The sequence below is a fragment of the Leguminivora glycinivorella genome, chromosome 3 (genome assembly GCF_023078275.1).
Source record: "Leguminivora glycinivorella isolate SPB_JAAS2020 chromosome 3, LegGlyc_1.1, whole genome shotgun sequence".
Classification (NCBI taxonomy): Eukaryota; Metazoa; Arthropoda; class Insecta; order Lepidoptera; family Tortricidae; genus Leguminivora; species Leguminivora glycinivorella.
In genome coordinates, this window is record NC_062973.1 from 15,741,061 (window position 1) to 15,759,925 (window position 18,865).

The following is an 18,865-nucleotide window of genomic DNA, read 5'->3' on the forward strand; positions in this document are numbered from 1 at the left end:
TTAAGATGTCGGATTAGATCTCTCCAGCCTTTCAGAAAATGTAAACGCGCCATTCGGGATAAATTGTGTGACGCGATGTCAAGCTCTATGTGCAAGCGGGAGTCCCGGGACACAGAATGATTTTGGTTAAAGCTAGGAACATACTACGCGGACGTCCGCCGTCGAGCGACCACGACCGCGACCGATCAGTGTATGTGCACGGTCACCAAAACATCCAGCGAGCCAGATTTCGATCGGACGTCCATGCGCTCAACGCCACGTCCACGACCGTCGACCGATAGTTTGCACGGGTGTAGGTATATTCATTGTCCAGATCCCCGTCCGCGGTCGCGCGACGACGGACGTCCGCGTAGTATGTTCCTAGCTTCAAGGTGTGACAGGATTTATCACGGGATTTATGTTTACGCTAGGAACAAATTATATAATTATACACTGAATTGTGCAAACTATCGAAAGTAAGCCGTGGACGACTGGACGTGGCCTTGAGTGCACGGACGTGCGGACGTCACCGGCGAGCTGGATGTTTTATGACTGTGCAGACTTATCAGTTGAGGTCACCAGCCGCATCCGCGTGACGCGACCCATAATTTTTCCTAGCTTAAGGCCTGATTTAGACGGCATGCGATTTTAGTTACTTATACATTGCGCGCTGTTCAGGCCCCGTAGCCGAATGGCATTTCTCCGACACGAAACGAAACGCCGCGAAAGCTAGTCTGGCTCTGTCGCGCCAATACGCAAGAGCGATAGATATCTACTAGCGTTTCGTTTCGTGAGCGTTTGTGCCATTCGGCTACGCACCCAGGTTACATACAATTTTGCACAGCCATTAAATACTGCAATGCAATAAAATTCGTATGAGTTCTCGTACCGTCTAAATGGGCTCTAATAAAACCAGGGTCACCGGGAGATTAGTAGGCCACGGACTGGACGCAACAATTTAATTCATTTCGTTCAAGTCTACATTTTGATCGAGTCGTGTGAACAAATGCTCTCGCTGTCCGGCTGACACACAATGTAAATTCTGGACGACCACAGGACTATAGTAGCCGGTCACGTGCCGCCAGTCAGCGTCCTTACGGGGAGTATCTAGCAGCAGCGGCTAGTCCATAGAAGCCGATTCCCACTGGCTTGCCTAAAATTGATTACTAGGATAGTTCCTAAGGTTAAGGTAGGTTTATTTTTGCTGTGTTGCCTAGTAGAAATTTTCACCAGCTGCCACTGGTATCTAGGTCTTGAAGGGATTCATAAAAAAAATACTAAATTAGCTTAGATGTTTAATTACAAAGGTCTTATCGCTTTCCGCCAACGCGAGGGGCGGACTTCTGGCTCACTTTGGCGGCCTTGGCCTTGGGGGGAGCCTTCGCCTTTGTGGGGGGAGCGGTAGTCTTCTTAGCGGCCTTGGTGGACTTCTTCTGTTCCTTGGCAGCCCTAGAACAAACATTTTTTGATTAAGAAAAAAAAAATTGAAAAGGTTATTTCTATGAATACATGGTGTCATTTCATGCTTTAGCCATGTTCTTCTAAGTAAATTATAAGAGTGGGTTGTCCAAACAGAGTGAGGACCTGCCTCAGCAGACGCGCGTCATTGTAGGCAGAGAGATCAGCCTCCGTCGATACATTACTATGAGACTACACTGGCCGTTTGCCGCGCGAGGACATAGTCTCCTGACGCTACTTGGTTGAACTTTTTACTATAGTATGTCAATCCATCAGACCTTTTCTAGTTTCATGCATTTTGTGACAAAGAGGCCGTTCAAGTATTAGGTAAGCAGATTTAGCAACAAAAATTACCCCACCCTGAAGATTTTCCTATTAATGTATTTTTTTTTCAACCATAGACAATTTATGTATGAGTTACTATTTGTTTAAAAAGAGTAAATCAAGTATTGATAACGTAAAAAATACCGAACATTCTCCTCACGTGTGAAAGTCAACACTACGGTAACACCAAGCCAACACTGACATTGGCAAATTCACCCTGTGCTAATTGGCAGGGAGTAAAAGCCAAAGCAGAAAAAAAAATCTAAGCAAAGCAATGAACCCGAATGAACATGGAATTTTTTGAATTGGATAATGCAGCATGCAGAGACAGGTACAGATGAAGTGCAAAAAGGTTTTCCTTAGTAGGTTTACAGAAACGTACGAACGTGTCATGCTATTTCAGTCAGTGTCAGTACAAAACGGACAGTGTCTGAACTAGCATGATAAATACGAATGTTTCCGGAAAGATACAAAGGAAAACCTTTCCACACTACATCTGTACATGCCAGTCCAGCCAGGGTCCCACACACAGTGGACAAATATAGGACCTGCCTTTATCAGTTAACACTGGCTCTTGTGGTAACTGACATTGCATCCCATTTTATTTCAAATACGTTACACAGTATGACAGTAAAAACCAAAGCACTGAGTAACTAAAATACATAAAAGCATAACAAATAAACACATCAAAGTAATAAAAATCACAAATTATCTAGATTTAGGTGACAACGTAACGTCGAGGCTTCGTTGCGTCGTCTGTCTGCGCCCAAGACAGTGTGTATCTATTTATTTATGTATAGATACTACCTGACTGTACACCACAGGTTTCATATCATAGCTTGAAATTGAGATTTCATAACCTAGAGAAATCTATAAAAATATTTTTTAATAAAAACAAAGTACTCACTTGATGGCCTGGTCTCTCTGAGCCTTGCGCACCTCAGGCTTCATATTCCTCTTGGCCATGATGTCACTGAGGGAGGCACCAACAATGGCTCTCTGGTACTTCTGGGTCCTGCGGGTGCGCTTCTTGGTCTGCTCTTCTTCTTGACCCTTCTTGAACTTGCGCCTGTAAACATTAATTAATAATTTATTGTATATGTTGCCAGCATCCTAGTTATAATGCTTCTAGGGCCTATTATAGATAGATAAGTTTTATGCTTAGTCTTAGTTTCTTATAGGGGCATTTTTTACAAATCAACAACCAGTGTGCCTATTTTAGGTGAAAAAATGAGGTAGCATACTGGCTTTATTACTCTTAGTTTTTCATATAATTAGGTAAATATGTTTTTGTATATAATTATAAATGGTTCTTATATTCACAATATTACATAGAGTAGATTGAGAATCTAATTTCAACCATTTTTCATTCCATAAGGATAACTATAAAACTAAGGCCTAAACTATTTCTGTCAATGCAATAAGCCAGAACTTTAATAGAAAAGAGAAGTTAGACGGATAAAGTGATGTTTAGCACAATTTCTACCTAGGTTAAGATTAAAGCTTCATTTTCATGTTCAAGGGTCAGATATTATTTGTTTTTTTAGCATTAGATATAGCTAGCAGGGGGTCACTATCAAGTTTACCTTATCGCTAAACGACTATTTCGGCTAGATGTCAGAAAATTTAAATATACAGTCAGTATAAACAGGGGCGGCTCACTCCGCGATTCTATCGCCGCGCTACAAGTACATCCTGGCGGCCGCGAGTTTGCGGCCTACTCAGGGGTGGCGCGCGTTCTCACGGAATGCACGTTCGCACTTTCTATTGTTACTTTACGTCGCGAGTTTTTTTAAGGTTCATATGCGATGTCCGCGTGTCGAATGGCTAATAATACTTAGTTAAATAGACATCATGAATAAAATAAATACCATAGGACATTCTTACACAGATTTACTACTAATTAAGTCCCACGAAAAAGTTCTAGTCTAGAGCCAATTTGGCCACAAGTCGTCTCCTTCACGATTTTCGTCGACATCTCTTCTAAATACCTAAAACAGGTATGGATGTGTTCCTCGTTCTCTCCAGATTACGAATTGACCTGTTTTAGTTTAAGGAGGGGGGGACGGGTCGAGAAAAAGGGGGGGAAAGATGGCGACCGACCATCATAGATATTTATTCACATCTCGAGTCCTATGTCACCAATCTGTTCGTGCGAGGTGTCATTTGAAAGCTCATTAAACCTACTTTAATTGTTTTTAAATAACTATACTCATAAAAGTAATCGTTTACGAAATATTTGAAAATATGTGTTTTTTATCGCGCATGAATTGCACAAGTACTAGTAAAAAATGCGTCTAACTCAATAAAAAATAACTTTACCGCAATTGATGTTATTATAAAATTTTCGCGTCTATTCATGCTCTTTTTAAAAATATAAGTTTCATTGGTATATGATAATATATAACCATGTAATTAAGAATTTTGTTTGGCAGGGGTTATCCTTCAGGTCGCATAAACGGGCGCTGACCGTAGTAAAGTATTCAATATTTTTGAGGTCTTATTTTTTGGATCCATATGTGAGAGGTATCGTTTGAAAGATAATTAAACCTACTATAATTATTTACACATAACTATAGTCATAAAGGTAGCTGTTTAGAAAATATTTGAAAATATGTGTTTTTTATCGAGCATGAATCGCACAAGTACTGGTAAAAAATGCTTCTAAGTCAATAAACAATAACGTTACCGCAATTGATGTTATTATAAAATTTACGCGACTATTCATGAGGTTTCTAAAAATATAAGTTTTATTGGTAAGTGATAATATAACCATGAAATTACGAATTTTGTTTCGTAGTGGTCATTCCGCCGGTCGCATAAATGAGCGCTGACCGTAGTAAAGTATTCAATATTTTTAAGTTCCTATTTTACGGATCCATATGTAAGAGGTATCATTTGAAAGCAAATTAAACCTACTGTAATTATTTTTGAATAACTATAATTATAAAGGTAGCTGTTTACAAAATATTTGAAAACATGAGTTTTTTTTTCGAGCATGAGTTGCACATATACAGATAAAAAATGCTTCTAACTTAATAAACCATAACTTTACCGCAATTAATGTTATTATAAAATTTACGCGAAATTTCAAGCGCTTTCTAAAAATATAAGTTTTATTGGTATATGATATTATATGACCAAGTAATTACGAATTTGGTTTAGCAGGGGTCACTGCGCCCTGTCACGATATTGGGTGCTGACTGACCGTCGCCAAATTTTCTACATTACTCAGATCCTATTTTACTGATAAATTTGTGATAGGTATCATTTGAAAGCATATTATGCGTACTATCTTTATTTCTAATACTTCAAGTCGAAACTGTAGAAGTTTACAAAATATTTGATTAGTAATATGTGTATTTTACTGTGCATGAATAGCATTCATGCACAGTAAAACACGCTTCTAGCTCAATAAATTATAGTTTTCCGCAATTGATATAATAACAAAATAAACGGAAAATGTATGACTTACACAAAAAATAAGTTTGGTTTGTATTGCATAAACAATTAATTTTAATTTGTTCAGCTCACCTACTGCGCACCATCATATAAATGTATGTCCACCGTCGTTGCCGTTTTTCATGATTTTTCAGACTTTATTTCACTGATCGTATATTCACAATAAATATAATTTATCACGTATCGAATTTACTTATATACTTAATTGATCAGTAAAATAAAGTCTGTAAAATGATGAAAAAATTAAGGCAACGGCGGTGGACATCCGTTTATATGACGATTGACCGTGCGCAGTGGGTATGGTGGACAAATTAACATTAATTGTTTAAGCAAAACTAACAAAACTCATTTTTTGTAAAGGCGATACATTTTGCGGTTCATTTCGTTATTATATCAATTGCGGAAAAATATAATTTATTGAGCTAGAAGCATGTTTCACTCGTATCAGTGCGAATGCTATTCATATACAGTAAAAATACACATATTGTCAAATATTTTGTAAACTTCTACAATTACGACTAAAATTATTAAAAAGTAACGATAGTACGTATAATATTCTTTCAAATAATACCTCTCACAAATTGATCGCTAAAATAGGATCTGAGAAATACATAAAATTAGGCGACGGTTAGCACCAATTACGTCACGGGGGTGCAGTGACACCTGCTAAACCAAATTCGTAATTACTTGGTTGTATAATATCATTCATCAATAAAACTTATATTTTTAGAAAGCACATGAAATGTCCTGTAAATCTTATAATAACATTATTTGCGGTAAAGTTATTGTTTATTGGTCATGCACCAAGATACAATCTTAAAAATTATGAAAACGGCAACGAAGATGGTCATCCATGTATATGACGGTGCGCAGTGAGTATGATGGATAAATTAACATTAATTGTTTATGCAATACTGACAAAACTTATTATTTGAAAAGGTCATACATTTCGCCGTTTATTTTGTTATTATATCAATTGCGGAAAAAATATAATTCATTGAGCTAGAAGCATGTTTTACTCACATCGGTTCCAATGCATATTTTCAAATATTTTGTTAGCTACTACAGTTACAACTAAAATTATTGAGAACTAATGATAGTACGCATAATATGCTTTCAAAAGATTCCTGTTAAATAAAATAGGATCTGAAAAATATAGAAAATTTGGCGACGGTCAGCATCCATACGTGGCCGGGCGCTGTGGCCCCTACTTAACCTTACCTTTTACTTAAATTTGTAATTACTTGGTTATATAATATCATACACCAATAAAACTTATGTTATTAGAAAGCGCATGAAATTCCGCGTAAATCTTATACTAACATCAATTCCGGAAAAGTTGTTGTTTATTGATTAAGAAGCATTTTTTACCAGTAGGTACTTGTGCGACTCATGGTCTATAATACACATATTTTCAAATATTTTCTAAACAGCTACCTTTATGACTATAGTTATTTATAAAAATATATAGTAGGTTTAATTAGCTTTGAAACGATACCTCTCGCATATGGATCCGTAAAATAGGACCTCAAAAATATTGAATACTTTACTACGGTCAGCGCCCATTTCTGCGACCGGGCAGAGTGACTCCTGCTAAACCAAATTCGTAATTACATGGTTATATATTATCATATACCAATGAAACTTATATTTTTAAAAAGAGCATGAATAGACGCGAAAATTTTATAATAACATCAATTGCGGTAAAGTTATTGTTTATTGAGTTAGACGCATTTTTTACTAGTACTTGTGCAATTCATGCGCGATAAAAAACACATATTTTCAAATATTTCGTAAACGATTACTTTTATGAGTATAGTTATTCAAAAACAATTAAAGTAGGTTTAATAAGCTTTCAAATGACACCTCGCACGAACAGATTGGTGCCATAGGACTCGAGATGTGAATAAATATCTATGATGGTCGGCCGCCATCTTTCTCCCCCCTTTTTCTCAACCCGTCCCCCCCTCCTTAAACTAAAACAGGTCAATTCGTAATCTGGAGAGAACGAGGAACACATCCATACCTGTTTTAGGTATTTAGAAGAGATGTCGACGACTTTTTGTAAAAGAGGTCGTTTGGTCCCTGACTATTCAATAAGGCTTGTAATGTTGGAACTTGAACAAAAATATATAAATACAGTATATATACCTGGAAAGTACCCAAGACTTGAATATAATAGTATAACATTTTATGTGAGTATTAATTCGTTTTAATCCATAGGTAACCCTATCGCCGGACGCCGCGCACGTGCGGCTCGTTTCTTTGTAAGAATTTTGTAGGTATTTAAAAAGGCGGCATTTCGAAACATCAAAGCAGTGGGCCTTCTGTACTTGTACTATTATATATTCTGTGGTATAAAGTCAATTCAGCTGGGATGACATGAAAGTAGAATACTCAATCAGCAAAAAGTAAATTTAACTGGATGGCTAAGACTTAGAATGAATGAGTAGCCAAATGTCTGGAAATATACATAGTCCGTATGATTAGCATATCTAAAAAGCCAAAAGTGTAGTTAGTTAATTGACGTCAACACAGAACTTTTCAGTAGCGAAACGTCCGGAAATATAATGTGTCATCGCCATGGTTTATAAATATGTAACAGAACAGTTCTTATTAAAAGTGCGAGAAGGTTTGAATTCTCAAGACACTTAAGCATTTTAAAACCAGACGTTTGTTTGGCGTTTATTCTATTTAGCAATAAAAACATTAAACAATCCAGATTTTTTGCTCCGTGACCATTTAGCGTTCATGTCTGTTTTGTAATACAGACATTCGAAGATGAAGATGTTTTGCAGTTAGATCATTTTAAATTGTTACGTTTTAAGATCCAGACGTTTTGCTAAAGACACATTTAGCATTCATGTCTACGTAGCCACAAAGACATAACACAATCCAGACGTGTCAGCTATATAGTCTTTTAGTGATAAGGTAAATTTGATAGTGACCCCTAGCAGGAGAATAGTAAAACTTTCTAATGCTAATTTCCCTAGATTTCAGTAGAATCTAGTGTAAAATAAAGGTTAGAACTAAAAAAATGTAGATACTTCACCTGTAAAGCACAGTCCATGTCACTTTACGAGGATTCCTCCTCATCAGATGCGCGGCCTCACATTTTGAGTTCAAGAATGTGAAGGTCTGAAAATAGACACGAAAAAGTAAATTAAATTAATATATGACCATTGAAAGTAGTATAAAAAAATGCATAGCTAAGATTACCTAGAGACACAGTAAACATTATAAATTAAACATGTTAATCAGACATAATGAAACATTTTCAAGAGCTTGATTCGACATAAAGGTTCGCTTAGTTCTTACTAAGAGGTTATGTTGGAACCCATGATGTAAACATGATGATTATTATTATAAGTGAAGAAGAGCCATTAAATTAAACTGGCTTTCATTGAATTACAATTCAATTTATGGTGTGAAATTAACGTAGTATTTACCTTGCCATCCATTTTAACCATAGTTTTCCCATGGCCGGGATAGATCTTGTATCCACTATACGCGCACAGACCGATCCTGAAAATAATTCAAACATAGTAAGAAGGGTACACGAATTATTATATTCTTTTAATTGAGCGAGAAATTGTTTAAAGATTACACAAATACATTAAGATATAAAACAGAAATTGCGAAAACGTACTTCATTTTGAATTGTCAAACGCGAAAGAACTGTCAAACATTCGGAGTTGTCATAACTAAACCACAGAGCCTGAAAAGTGAGAAAAGGTTACTAGTACAGACATCCGTCAAAAACAAGTCCAACAACATGAGGACCATAAAGAAGACACTTATGTGTTTTGTGATGATGGTACTTGATAGAAGTATTTAGACATTTTTGATAAAATGAGTGGATGACATAAATTAACTGCTATTTTTTGATAATAATTGGCTAAGACGATGATTTATGATTCCTCCCAAACGTAGTGATTCAATGCTCTTTGATTCCTCCTTTTTAAATTATAAGGTTGGTTAACCTGCTTTTCATTTTATTTCATGTACAGTATTTTTTTATATAGCAACAGTAGCAACACTAGGTGATCGTTCGTGATTACGAACGATTGCCATATGCTAATTCATCCTTGCTTAGTGTAATTATCTAATTATGTAAATAAAAATAACAAGTAAAGCAAGAGAAATGCAATTATTTAGTCATGGACAATTACTTATGCAAGATATTGCAACAAATTCTTTCCACATTATTTACATGATTAATCTCATCAAATTCACATCAAAAATATTGTATTGGTTTCAAAACGCTCTAACCTAAAATAATATTCCATTCTAATCGAAAATGAATCAAAGTTGTGTTATCTAATTAGTTTAAATAAACATTGTGAGTTCAAATAATACTTGATACTTTAAAAAATTGTATTAGTTGAAACGTTGCAATGTTTTGTCCCGATTTTTCTGAGTTTCAGGTAATGTAAATAAGGTTTCTAAAATTAGGACATAGGCCGGTAGAATTCCTTATCATTACCTTACAATTTGTTTTGATCTTTCCTTCCGAGAGCCATCATTTACTAATAAGAATTGTAGCAGTAATAAAAAAACGCGACTTTCATGCCATTAGACTTGGGACAACAAAATTTCCAAATTATTAATAACAGCAAATAGTCTAATTTAAACTTTATTTTTTTCTTTGTTTCAGGATGTACTGAAGAAGATGCGTGTACTAGACGACAAGATAGTATATGCACTCAATACATCCATTCCCACAGAATCCTTCCGGAAGAAAATAGATGCAGCTTCTGCATGTGCAGACTTGTATTCGCAGATTCAGAAAGGACATACCGACCGGGAAGCTGTCATCAAAAACTGCATAGTGTCTACGGCCGAGACTGTAAAGAAATTGAGGGCAGCAAAAGAAGAGAGGCCTGATGATTATGATGTTTTGAAAACTTTGAAAGCAGAACAACGGAAGGTAAATTAAAAAATCAATGAATTTAAAATTACTAATTTTATGTTTTAAATATTATTGCCATTACCTGTATATGTACATTACACATACTCACTTTATGATTCAAATGTAAAATATAAATTTCAATCTACATCTGAAAGAAGCATAAAATGTTAATAAGAATGTCATAGTATTAACTGAAGATAAGATAGTTTTGGTAGAATGATTCTGTATTATGTTGAAACCAATAAGTTTAATAAACACACACATGAAGCTGAAATGAGAATCCATGTGTAAATGTAAGATTGTGGTTTACAGTTTGGATATGTTTTCTGAAGATAAACATTGGCCAGACATGTGAGGAATTTTATATTTAGAAGCCCAAGTGCTTGTTTATTTTTAGCCAGACAACTTGTTTTGTTGCACATTGCCAATAATGCTGCAACATTATTTACAGAACTTTCTTCTATGTTGGCAAAGGTCATGGATATAACTGTGGACTAGGTCTAAAAGAGTAGAAATGGTGATAGAATATGTAAATTTTTTATTAAAATATATGACACATAATGCTTATAAATATTATTGGTTTCTCCACAGCTACGTCTTCTGCAAACTGAACTGAGTGTGGAAGAGGTGATCCGTGAAAAAACAACAAAGCTGTTTACAGAGAAGTGTAGAAGCTATTACAAGCCTGACAACTTATGAAAATATATGAAGACTGAGAATTGCAAAACCTGTTTTTGAGCCTATAGTGTATATATTATAAATAGATTTGAGTTAAAAATGTTTTATTGCATTCAATACTTATTCTAATAATATCTAAAGTACACAACACTTATTATCATCTGCAAGCAGGCGCAAGAATTTAGTGACTACAATATTTGGGCTGGTATGGCTCAAGACACAACTCTGGTTATGTTCTACTTAGCAGCAGCCGCTGCTTCCTTCTCAGCCTGCTCAGCTCTATATTGTTTGTGGAAGTCCATGTTCATTTGATGGACAGATTCTCCTCTTTTAGCGGCCGCCTTTCCTGCCAATATGGCACCAAAACTTGCGAGAGCAGTCAGGAGCATGAGAACATTTGAGATTTTAATGCGAGCTTCACTGCGGGACCTTTCAATAATCTCTGCTCTGAAATTATACAAAGTAGATTAGTCAATTGTGAGTCAAGATTAGTCAAGGTGTTGCATGTTGCAGCTTATCAGTTTCAGTTAATAATGTCTACGCTTACAATAGAACAACACTGTTGACCTTCAGATTTTTCTATAATAACACCCAATTAGATGATTAAACAATATTGCATAACATCATTTCATAGAATAAAACTGATCACTAAACTTTTGACGAATCAATATACTTACGAGACAAATGTAGGGATTTCCTCCTTGCTTTTATATTTCTTGGTCCAAACAAGGATAAACTTCTGAAAATCTGTTGGTCGGTATCTTGCCGACATGGAACCAGAAGACGAACCCGATGAGGGTGTCGGTGGCGGGGTGGCAGGAGTACACATCCTTCTCACTAAACATAACGCAGTCGTTCTAGGAAAAAAATGTTTAATCATTTTTTGAACGCGCACAGTAGTATGCTCGAATGCGAAAACAATGACAAAGTGTAGTTTTTCCTCCTTCCCTCCTGCTCATCATTTGACAGTCGAGGTGATTAAGTATGTTGCACACGACATGCAAGTTCGTGTGCAATTTCGACGAATCTAATAACAAGCCTATGCAAAAAACAATTTACAAGTTGGCAACATCGGTCAAAAAAGCTGCTCATGATTGGACTAGCAACTGTCAATATATTTAATGTTGCCAGTTTTTAAATGTCATGGTACATTTTAATTTTAATTCATCCCAATTTGTATGAAACTATTGAAACTTCAGGCTTAGCTTCAAAAAAAATGTCTAATGTATCTACGCTCTATCTCTTTTCGCACTTTAAATTTTTATAATGAAATTTTCATTTTTATGTTATATCAAATGAATAAAGGTATAAATACATGTTTGAACAAATTGTCATGAACATCATGAATGTATGTCTATCTTCTTCTTACAACCAAGTTTCACATCAGCCCGTCCTGTTGTCATAATTTGTCCGACATCTGGTCTCGTACTATTTTTAGTTTATCTTTCGGTTTCGATGTTGTTGAACGCAGCGCTAAGAAAAAAGCAAAGCACAGTGACGTCTGTTTGCAAAAAAGTAATGCACAATCGAATTAAATCACGAATGTGGTGGATTTGAGTTAGTGTATTTCGTGTAATCACGTACAGTTAAATTTGTCAGTGGTTAATGTTTCATCAGTTTCATGTGCACTGATTGATTTTACTTCACAAGCTAAATTTCTTCATTAGAGTCCGTCGTCATCTATCGATGTAAGTTTCATTGAGAGCTTACGACCACTTTTCGATATGCATGCACGAAAATGAGAGTTCGACTGTGTTTTTTGGCAGTATGTCCTTGCTGCAATAATTGATTTTAATCTAATGGATGGAATGGGTGTAGATAGTAAGCTATGGAATCTCAGGTATTAGTGAAATGTTCAGTTTTCAAATTGACGTTGTAGTGATTCAACATATTGTTTAGGATTATCTACCTTTACACTTTATTTCGCTTGCGTTATACGGATGTGGTCAAATGGTCATCATACTCATCAGATGTTGTTTTGCCAAGTTTGATTGTTGTGTCAATTTGATAGTACCAATGAATTAGTCTGTAGAGTTATGGTTATTGTAGTAAATAAACACACATGTACAGACTTTATTTACATTAAAATATAAAAAAGATTACTTTTAGAAGGTCTTTATTTGACATTAAATTTGTAAGACAGGACATTGTAAATTGACCATTTATTGGCAGTGTATAACAGGATATACAGCATCTTAGACCCTCATTCTGACTTTTGTTTCCCAACCCACGTTTATAGAAGGGTGATTCTAAGTTAACAGGTACTTTCGACGGCACTGACAATAAAATATATTTTTTCAAGATAAAACTTTATAATAACATATTTATTTTATAAAACTAAATGTTTTCTACATGGACACTCAAAATTATTACAGAAATTTATGTAAATTAGTCACAATCAGCTCTAATGTAGGAAAAATGTCTCTCCCCTGGCCTGTCCCCCAACCGAATTTATTTGTAAACAAGTAATTATGACTTTGTTAAAATTCACTTATTATTTTAATAGCCTTAATTTTACAAACATAAATAACTAGGGAACAGTATTTTATGAGTGGAATTTCTTATATTTCTGTATTTTACAACAAATATGAACTCCAAACTTTGTCCTCCTCGTTTCGTGTCTTGTCCCCTGGCTTTTTAGTTTTCCTTCAAAAGTCGGTTTAATTTGTTAATCTGTGGAGGTTTTGTCCTCTAATAAACAGGGTGTTATGTGAAGTTACCGTCAAGAGGCGCGTAAGGCAACTATGCATCCGTTTTGTTGGTTGTTTCGGCCACAGCACTCGCTGGGTACAGAAATGTTGAGTGAATGCAGTCTTTCCTCTGGTCACTTTTATTTCACAATCATTTGTTCAAATACTAATATATATAACAATATCCACTGTAAATGTTGAATATATTGTTACGTTTGTTTATGAATTGCGTACGAGAAACACTTTTACAGCTATTTTTGATTGTCCAGAGGAGATACTTTTGTACTAGTTTTGATTATTTTTATTTCCGTTATCTCTTAACCTTTGTTTAGCGTTGTACCTATTTTTATTTTAACTTTACGATAGAAGGTTTTCTTTCCAGAAAAATGCAACTATTAAGAAAAAAAGAGGGCACATTCACATTCAACTTCATATGAAATTTTCATGAAGCTGTTTAATAAAAAGGTTTAATGCTGATATTAAAAGGATAGGTTTTTGTTTAATTGTTGCCTATTGATTGTACATTCAAATTATTTTTGTTTTAATGGATAATATGGAGAAGTGAAAAATAAGACAACTCATTAAGGAATTATCACTTTTCTTGCTGTAAGAATGTTATGAAATGTAAAGTCTGAGTATAAATAATCAATAATTATAATAAAAACGATAAATAAAATTAATTCTTAAAAAATTAAACTAAATTTTTCATACAACTGTCTCTTCCCTGGTCACAAAGTATCCTCCCCTGTGCAACAGTATCTCCCCTGGACTGAGTATTTCCCCTGGTCACTTATAAAACACGATAAAACAAATAAATTGACTGGTCCTCTTTGTAAACACTTCAAATTGGCAGTTTTAACTAATACAAATAAACAAATAGGTAAAAAACAAAAAAAAAGTCCGCGCCATCTAGGGTTGCCAACTTTTTTTTAGGGAAATATAGTATTTTAGAAAATTCCATCTAAAAAATATAGTACACCGAAATAAAATATAGTACGGTACACATAATCGATAACCAAGTCGTAGAGATCGTTCTTTCTGTCCACTCTAAGGGGCTCCATTCGGTTTTCATCGATTTTTGACAAGTTTTGTGTTGTATTGGTTCTCTTATTTCAGTATCGTCGAAAGTTGTATGGCCGAATATCACTTCCTAACTCACGTTTCGCGCAATTTTATTCCGCCGAATGTTCATTTTCCAACTTATTATCTTATTTGCCAAGCTCACATTTACCAACTTAACATTTGGCCTTTTTAAAAAAGCAAACTTTCATGTTGTCGAATGTTTTACTTAGCGTAATATATAACTAGTTTATTTATTGTATGTTATATACCAATTAATGTTTTATTCAACACCAACAATGTATATGGCGTATTTCGAAAAATATGCAATATTGAGTCTTCTATCACTTTCTAAATGTATTGACAGGTATGCAATTTTTACTTACGTACCTATTAATATTCTTTTAATTTCAATAGTTACCTACTTACTTTTTTTGCAAGACCCATATTAAAAAAAATACCCATATTATAAGTACTTATATTTTTGATGAAATTTGACATTTTAACTTCTGATTAGCAGAAACGTCTGCAATCGATGCCGTTAGGCTTAGAATAATTTAAAAGTGGAAAATGTCTGCCTTGGGTGAGACTTGAACTCACGACCTCTGGATCGAATCGGATCTGGATTTAAATTTAAATTTGACATTGTTTTAAAAACATTTTTTTTTATGAAATCTAGACTTTTATAAAAATGCAAAAGCTATTTTAGTTTAAACTAATTAAGGCAAAAATTTTGACCAAAGAACCAGTTTCCGTCCTGAAATAGTTCAACTTTGATACTAAATATCACAGAATTAATGAGCTGTGAAGTAGGTACCTAATTATGGGATGCTAGTTTGTTTAAAGACGATTCTGTTACTATGATATGCTTTAGAAACTATCGTAATATTCATAATACCAATAGATTCAAATCGAAGCTCATCGGAGTAGAGAATCCCCTTAAGAAATGTCGTTATTTAATATCATGGAAAAAATACAAATTTTTGCAAACAACGGTGGCTTTATACGTAACTGCAATATTTGCAGAACAGAACGAAGTAATTAAATGTACAGTGAATGTTAAATATGAATAAAAGCGCGAGCGGAGCGAGCGCGAAATTTTTTTCAGTATCGAAACGCCGCTCTTGGCGGTTTGACCCTTGTGTAAATTCGCCACTGGCATGGACCCCAAAAATATAGTACTTTTGCGTACTATATATGCTTCATATAGAATATAGTACGCTGGGCCGAAATATAGTACAGTACTATATTATATAGTACGGTTGGCAACCCTAGCGCCATCACTCCATACAACGTATTACCTCTTAACTTAGAATCACCCAGAACTATCTAGTAGCAAAGATGAGTGTTCCAAATCAAAGATTAAAAAATAGTTTTGTAATAGACTGTTATATTTAAATATATTGTTACTAGCTTTTGCCCGTGGCTTTTCTCGTGTTAGAAAGAGACAAAGTAGCCTACGTCACTTTCCATCCTTCAAAAATCACGACAATACATCTCTCCATTTTGCTGTGAAAGACGGACAAACAAACAGACACACACTTTCCCATTTATAATATTTGTATGGATAGATATGGCAATGTTTAGTTAGGCAGTTATACTTATAAAGGTCAAGGTCATGAAAATGTTTTATTTATATTTATATTTAGCCTTCTTTCCACATTCTTGTCTTTCTTCTTTACTTTTCATTTCATTTGTCTTTTTAGTTATTTGTGGTCCCTGATAGGATAAAGGCCTCCTCCAAGCTTTGCCATTTTACTCTGTTCTGAGCGGTGTCCATCCAGTTCCTTCCTGCTACCTTTACAATGTCATCAACCCATCTTTTGCGTAGTTTCCCATCTTTCCTCTTTCCAGTGGGGCCTGGCCATCTGGTTGCATGTAGAGTCCATCTCTTATCGTGGTATCTCGCCAAATGTCCAGCCCATTTCCATTTTTCTGAAATGTTTTATTGTGTGCATCTAATTGTTGATGATTGTTGTTCCTATTTAACAAATTATACTACTATTTTATGGCTATCATTCATCAAACTACAAAGAATATTTGGTCAAAGTATAACTGCATATAACAGGTGATCCTGTCACTAAAAGACAATGTTTTCATAGCGGGAAAAGTGGAGTAATTTTATTCTGTTTTGACTTCAATTTGTTTCCTGACCTTATATTAAAGTTTCTTTTGATTTATTTTTATCCCTTGCTGTTTACAACTAATCACCTTTACTATCTGTTGTGTCCACTTTGTTTTTTACTTATTTTTGTTATTGTGTTCCTTCCCTTTGTCATGTGGCTATTGCAAGTATATGTTTTTTTTGGTAAATATTGTTTTATTATTATTTATTTATTTAATTATTACAATCAAAGGTAACATAAATATACAGTGCTCCAAAAAACTACAGTGTTTGACTGGGGAGTCAAGAAATCAATTAATAATGCTACAAAAGCATTGGCCTTCTCATATGATTTTAAGGAAGTAGTAAGTACTGTTCCATAAGGCTCAAAATTATTACTCTTGCCACGGATTGACCCAACATGGTTCATAGTCATGTATTTCTGGTTGGGCTTTATGTATTGATTGAACTGACTTATCAGCCGAAGGTGTTGTAATTCATTAACATCTCAGTCTATTTCACTTGTTCTCAAAGTTCATTTAATTTAACTTGCCTGGCTAGATTTTGTTATTACTTTAAAATACAATATTGCTATGTAACTGTGATTCTCACGAGCCTGCTCCATACAGAGCGAAGCTCATCGAGGCAATGTTCTCGTGCGGCAAACATCCAATATAGACGTGCTTCGGCCGAGCAAAACGCGTATTGCCGCGGCCGAGGTACTATCAGCTTCAAAATTGCATGGCGAATTTATCAATGAATTCATTCATAATTTCTCCATGCACTTTTGTAGTTGATAGTACGTCTACATAGCACACTTGCCGCGCGACTTGCCACGCCCTGTGTGGACCGAACCAATAATGAAATATTTAAATTCTAACATTTATACAATTTTGTTCAGATAACAAAATTTAAAAAATGTTAGAATTCAAATATTTCATTATTGGTCCGGTCCACACAGGGCGCGGCAACTGTGCTATGTAGACGTACCTTGGCTGAGGCAATGCGCGCGTTTTGCTCGGCCGGAGCACGTCTATATCGGACGTTTGCCGCACGAGAACATTGCCTCGCGATGAGCTTCGTTGTGTGGACCAGGCCCGTCAGTATCACAGTTACCGCACTGGGGGCCGATTTTTGAATAAAATTTTGTTTTTGTTTAGATGTCTGGCGGTCACAAGCATCGGTACAAGAACGCCGGGCTCAGCGCGGACGAGCTGCGGCGGCGGCGCGAGGAGGAGGGCGTGCAGCTCAGGAAACAGAAGCGGGAGCAGCAGCTGTTCAAGCGGCGGAATGTTACTCTGCCGGCGGCGAACGCTCCTGATATCGCCTTTCAGGTTTGTTGAGAACCTAGTTGTGACTCACTACTGTCACATCTCGGACACTGGCGATCAAATATATGAAAGAGGCGCGTTCCTAGCACACAGTCTAAGCTCGTGTAGGTGAACGCGTACCATGCTTGTGTGAGTGAGATATGACAGGTCGACTCGCGTTTTTGACAGGCGGTAACTGTGAGGTAACTGAGAGGGGTGGGCGGCACTTTCTGCGGGGAGCGGGAGTGGCCATACTGTACGATAGCACTCTTTATTATACTGTGCTACTGTGGCAAGGGTTCTGAAACCGGTATTTTATACTCCATACAAAATTACCCGTATTTTTCGTCTGACGGTCATAAGCAGTGATCGGTTTTTTGGATTCACCCTCGCGGGACATCAAGTAGAAAAGTTAATATTGATACGACGAAATTATCTGTAAGGAACTTTTTACTCTTACATGGCAACCAGTTGAGACAAAAACTTCTATTCTTTTCCTAATCTCTACACTCTATTAAGCAAAATATATTAGAACCTCCACAAAGTATTACCTTACATCTATCATGATATTCATGATGGAAAAAATACTTCAAAATCTTGACATTGACATTTCATTATTTTATACAAACCGAACATTAAATTTAAATTTTATTGTAAGAATATCAAAGCTAAAGAGTTCACATTTTTAAATTGTTGGAGAGATTTATAGTGGTTATGAAATCGCATGTTAGTAATGCCTATTACGTTATGTACTATTTTTAGTTTAAGTTTATAATGTTAATGTTGTTGCTTTATATTTTTGGTTGAGCAATAAAACCATTTGGCATTGTGGACATTGTACATATTTTTTTGCCTTTTCTAACAACATTAAGCCCGGATTCCCGGGGCA

The 18,865-nt window shown here is 35.5% G+C and overlaps 4 protein-coding genes across 7 annotated transcripts in view; 2 read left to right on the forward strand and 2 right to left on the reverse strand.

The window, feature by feature from the left end:
• Positions 1–1,261: 1,261 nt before the first annotated feature.
• LOC125242584 (60S ribosomal protein L24) lies at positions 1,262–8,951 on the reverse strand. Its single transcript, XM_048151368.1, has 5 exons — positions 8,873–8,951; positions 8,673–8,748; positions 8,276–8,361; positions 2,669–2,830; positions 1,262–1,428 (listed from the first exon to the last, which is right to left on the reverse strand). Exons 1-5 carry the CDS (start codon positions 8,875–8,877, stop codon positions 1,290–1,292), a joined length of 468 nt encoding a protein of 155 aa, XP_048007325.1. The 5' UTR covers positions 8,878–8,951; the 3' UTR covers positions 1,262–1,289.
• A 540-nt stretch (positions 8,952–9,491) lies between these two features.
• Positions 9,492–10,913, forward strand: LOC125242586 (protein MIX23). 2 transcript variants are annotated; one of them, XM_048151370.1, is made up of 3 exons: positions 9,492–9,650; positions 9,881–10,153; positions 10,727–10,913. In XM_048151370.1, the coding sequence occupies exons 1-3, from the start codon at positions 9,621–9,623 to the stop codon at positions 10,832–10,834; spliced, it is 411 nt and encodes a 136-aa protein (XP_048007327.1). In that variant the 5' UTR covers positions 9,492–9,620; the 3' UTR covers positions 10,835–10,913. The 2 variants fall into 2 exon arrangements, with proteins under 2 accessions (XP_048007327.1, XP_048007328.1); XM_048151371.1 differs by having other exon boundaries at positions 9,499–9,565.
• Positions 10,657–11,773, reverse strand: LOC125242585 (UPF0389 protein CG9231). The gene is made up of 2 exons (XM_048151369.1): positions 11,491–11,773; positions 10,657–11,260 (listed from the first exon to the last, which is right to left on the reverse strand). The coding sequence occupies exons 1-2, from the start codon at positions 11,691–11,693 to the stop codon at positions 11,050–11,052; spliced, it is 414 nt and encodes a 137-aa protein (XP_048007326.1). The 5' UTR covers positions 11,694–11,773; the 3' UTR covers positions 10,657–11,049.
• A 496-nt stretch (positions 11,774–12,269) lies between these two features.
• LOC125242574 (importin subunit alpha-7) overlaps positions 12,270–18,865 on the forward strand; it is a 35,170-nt gene continuing 28,574 nt past the window's right edge. Inside the window, exons 1-3 of one of the 3 annotated variants that reach the window (XM_048151352.1) lie at positions 12,271–12,501; positions 16,920–17,031; positions 17,827–18,000. In XM_048151352.1, the coding sequence (XP_048007309.1) occupies positions 17,827–18,000 (174 nt within the window). In that variant the 5' untranslated portion in view covers positions 12,271–12,501; positions 16,920–17,031. Of the gene's footprint in view, positions 12,502–16,919; positions 17,032–17,826; positions 18,001–18,865 lie in introns of all 3 variants that reach the window. The other 2 variants (XM_048151353.1, XM_048151351.1) reach the window with 2 other exon arrangements.

Excerpts from the sequence above, each read along its gene's own strand:
- LOC125242586 (XM_048151370.1), top strand. The coding sequence starts at position 9,621 with ATGTTTTGTCCCGATTTTTCTGAGTTTCAG. Across the intron at positions 9,651-9,880 it reads CCGATTTTTCTGAGTTTCAG|GATGTACTGAAGAAGATGCG; the intron begins GTAATGTAAATA and ends TCTTTGTTTCAG. Across the intron at positions 10,154-10,726 it reads TGAAAGCAGAACAACGGAAG|CTACGTCTTCTGCAAACTGA; the intron begins GTAAATTAAAAA and ends GTTTCTCCACAG.
- LOC125242585 (XM_048151369.1), bottom strand. The coding sequence starts at position 11,693 with ATGATTAAACATTTTTTTCCTAGAACGACTGCGTTATGTTTAGTGAGA. Across the intron at positions 11,261-11,490 it reads GAAATCCCTACATTTGTCTC|AGCAGAGATTATTGAAAGGT; the intron begins GTAAGTATATTG and ends GTATAATTTCAG.
- LOC125242584 (XM_048151368.1), bottom strand. Across the intron at positions 2,831-8,275 it reads ACATGGACTGTGCTTTACAG|GCGCAAGTTCAAGAAGGGTC; the intron begins GTGAAGTATCTA and ends TAATGTTTACAG. Across the intron at positions 1,429-2,668 it reads CAGAGAGACCAGGCCATCAA|GGCTGCCAAGGAACAGAAGA; the intron begins GTGAGTACTTTG and ends TGTTTGTTCTAG.